Consider the following 3,038-nt stretch of genomic DNA (forward strand, 5'->3'; position numbering starts at 1 on the left):
AGGAGCCTTGAACCAGAGTGGAAAGCTCTGAACAAAGGCATAGCAATTGCTCATCCTATCTTAGTATTTAGCAGGCTGAAATTCTTTCATACTTAACATGAGGTCACTTTAATTTATTTTTGGAGAAGAAAGAAAAAGAGAAAATTGCAGAGGAAGAGAACATTTGAAGGTGAAATTTCATTCCGGTTCCAGCACATCTGCAATGGTACCCTGAATGTCACAGAAATGAATTATTTAAAACTGGTGGGAAGATGCTGTTAGACTTTTATCCTCAGTCTAGTGGTTTGTTTTTTTTTTTCCTTAAATATCAATCTGCTCACCAGATTTCCTGCTTTAAAAAAAACCATTCTATTTATAGTTCTTCATTGTGTCATCAAATGTAGAATGTAAATAAATAAGATGGGGGGGGTAAGCTGATGACATTCTTCTACAGGAAATGCAGCAGCCTGTGGCCAAACCACACATAGAACAGAAAGATGCTAAAGACTGAGATGGGTAAGATCTTAAGTTAAAATGTCCTGCAATATGTGTAGACACTTTGAGTCACAGCACCAGAAAGACCCTGGCATGTACTTGAGGTCACGTTCCAACTGAGATGCAGTAAACAGTTTACTAACAGTCACAACATATTTGAGAAACACTTCAAAGGGGGCAAATAATAATGTCAGAAAGGTGAACAGTTTCAGGTGATTCTGAGGCACGAGCAGGGTGTCTGGGTGGAGAAATATTTTGGGCATCTGGAAATGCAACGCTTGCAGTTTAGAGACTGACTAGGGCCAGAAATCTAAATTTGGGAGCCATCTGGTGTAAGTGAAAAATGAATTTGAGTGAGTGGATAAGATGGCCAAGCAAATAGAGAACAAGCTGGAAGGTCAGTGTCATGGGGGCACACTTACCCTCGGCTAGGGGGAGAAAGATGAGTGGCAGAGAGAGACAAGAATAATCTGTGCAATGTGCACTCCACAAAGGATGAACATATTTGAAACACGGACTTGGGGGGGGGAAACAAGGGCAACAAACATAACCTAAACATCTGTACCCCCATAATATGCTGAAATAAAAGAAAAAAAACTAAAAAAAAAAAAAAGAATAATCTGGAAAAATGTGCCCCTCAGAAGATGGGGCACAGAGCCTCAAAGGGAAAGAGTGGGTAAATAGAGTCAAATAGAGAATTTGAGGGGGAAGAAGACTGAGATAGGGCAGATGGGTCTGCAGACATGTGAGGAAGCATCAGTGGGGTTGAACCCAGATTGACTGGGGTTGCAGAGCGACAGCGTGAGGAGAGAGCATGAAGCGGGAGGTTTCCACATCATTTTCGATGCTAGAGTTGGCGGAGCCAGTAGCATGGCTGCTGGTGTCACTGCCAACGTACAGTGAGCTAACTGTAAGCTTCCATGTATTCTCAGTAGTCAAATAATTGTCACTGAAACAACAGGGCAAGAAAAACTATGGGTACAAACGTGAAGTCTGAAATCTCATTCACAAACACTCCTAGCCTGGAAGTGCTGGGTCTCCACATTCCCAGAGAGGAAATAGCCAAGGTTAGCATTACCATATCGCATGGCAATGTGTGTGCCAGAGCGACGTGTGACAATTAACTAGATGTCACAACAATATTAATTGAACAGGCGTTTTTGTGACTAATGTGAAAACTACTTTTATCATGACCAAATCCTCATATAGATTTGTGTCTATCTTTGGACTCTATTTTATTTCATTTTGTATCAAATCTGCTGGTATTTAATTGGGATTGCCTTGCATTTATGAATTGAGATGAACTGACATTTTTTTTTTTTACAATATTCAGTTTACTGAAAAGAAGTTTCCTTAAGCCTTCTTCTATATTCCTCAAATTATTTTTTTCATGTACATCCTAAACTTGCCCTTTTCAGTTTATAGCTTTGTATTTCTCTTTTGAGTTGCTGTTGTCAGTGGTATTATTTTGTTCATTGGGGGTGTGTGTATGTAAATAAGAAGTCAGATGAACAACTAAAATTTAAAAGAAACAACCTAAAGCAAATTGAAATTTTTAATAGCATATGACCTTCACTGAACTGATATACATGTAAAAAAATCATTTTGGATAATATGACAGAAAACAAAAAATAGAAATGCTTTTTGTTTTTCCCATATATTGCCAAAATTTCCTACATAAGATAAGCTGTGACTATTTAGAGTTAAAATGTGGTTCTGTTCAGTCAGGCCTGCTACTGCTAATCACGCTCACCAAGGACAGAGGCATTTTGAGGTGGCTTGATGTAGCTCTGAGTCAGAAAGGGTTTTGGTTTTATTTTTTCCCTCATCTCAGTTCTTTGACACTTCTCAGTTTGAATAACCGATCTAACAACTCTTCTAGACAAGAGGTCTGCAAACTTTCTCTGTAAATAGCCAGATAGAAAATGTTTTAGGCTTTACAGGCCATATGGTTTTTGTTGCAACTACTTCACTCTGCTATTGCAGTGTAAAAGCAGTCGGAGATAGTAAACAAGTGAGCCTGGCTGTGTTCCAATAAAAATTTCTTTACTAAACAAGTGGTGGGCCAGACTTGGTCCATGGGCCATGGTTTCTGGGTCCCTATTTTAGGCCAAACTTCCAAGCCATTCATTATTTATATTTAAAAAAATCAAAAGCAACGCACTGGTCTCCACAGATGTAAGGATGACAGGATACAAAGCACCAGGATGAACAAAATGAAGAATAATCACCAAAATGATTTCTCATCAGCCCCTAAATAACAGTTCTGAACACAAACATATTTTTTTTTTTGATTTATGAAGCACAAGTAGAATTGTATTATATGATAAACACACAAATTACATTATGGTATGGTCATTGCTTTGCAGAGGAAGAGAGAGTTGAATGGAGAACCATCTTATTAGTAATGGGAGTATTTGTTATAACTTACCAATCTTGGACTGCATTGAAGGATTCTTCATTTGTAATGTCATACATTAAAATAAAGCCCATGGCCCCACGATAATAAGCTGTGGTGATAGTCCTGTATCTTTCCTGGCCTGCTGTGTCCTAAAAAATAAAAA

General features: G+C 38.4%; 1 protein-coding gene across 2 annotated transcripts in view; it reads right to left on the reverse strand.

Annotated features, from left to right (window-relative positions):
* Positions 1 to 3,038, reverse strand: part of RAB3C (RAB3C, member RAS oncogene family) — a 304,856-nt gene that overhangs the window by 123,824 nt on the left and 177,994 nt on the right. For both annotated transcript variants that reach the window (XM_012653150.1, XM_012653149.1), the window contains exon 3: positions 2,906 to 3,024. In XM_012653150.1, coding sequence (XP_012508604.1) covers positions 2,906 to 3,024 — 119 coding nt within the window. The remainder of the gene's footprint in view (positions 1 to 2,905; positions 3,025 to 3,038) is intronic.

This window comes from Propithecus coquereli, unplaced genomic scaffold (assembly GCF_000956105.1).
Source record: "Propithecus coquereli isolate 6110/MARCELLA unplaced genomic scaffold, Pcoq_1.0 Scaffold415, whole genome shotgun sequence".
NCBI classification, from domain to species: Eukaryota; Metazoa; Chordata; class Mammalia; order Primates; family Indriidae; genus Propithecus; species Propithecus coquereli.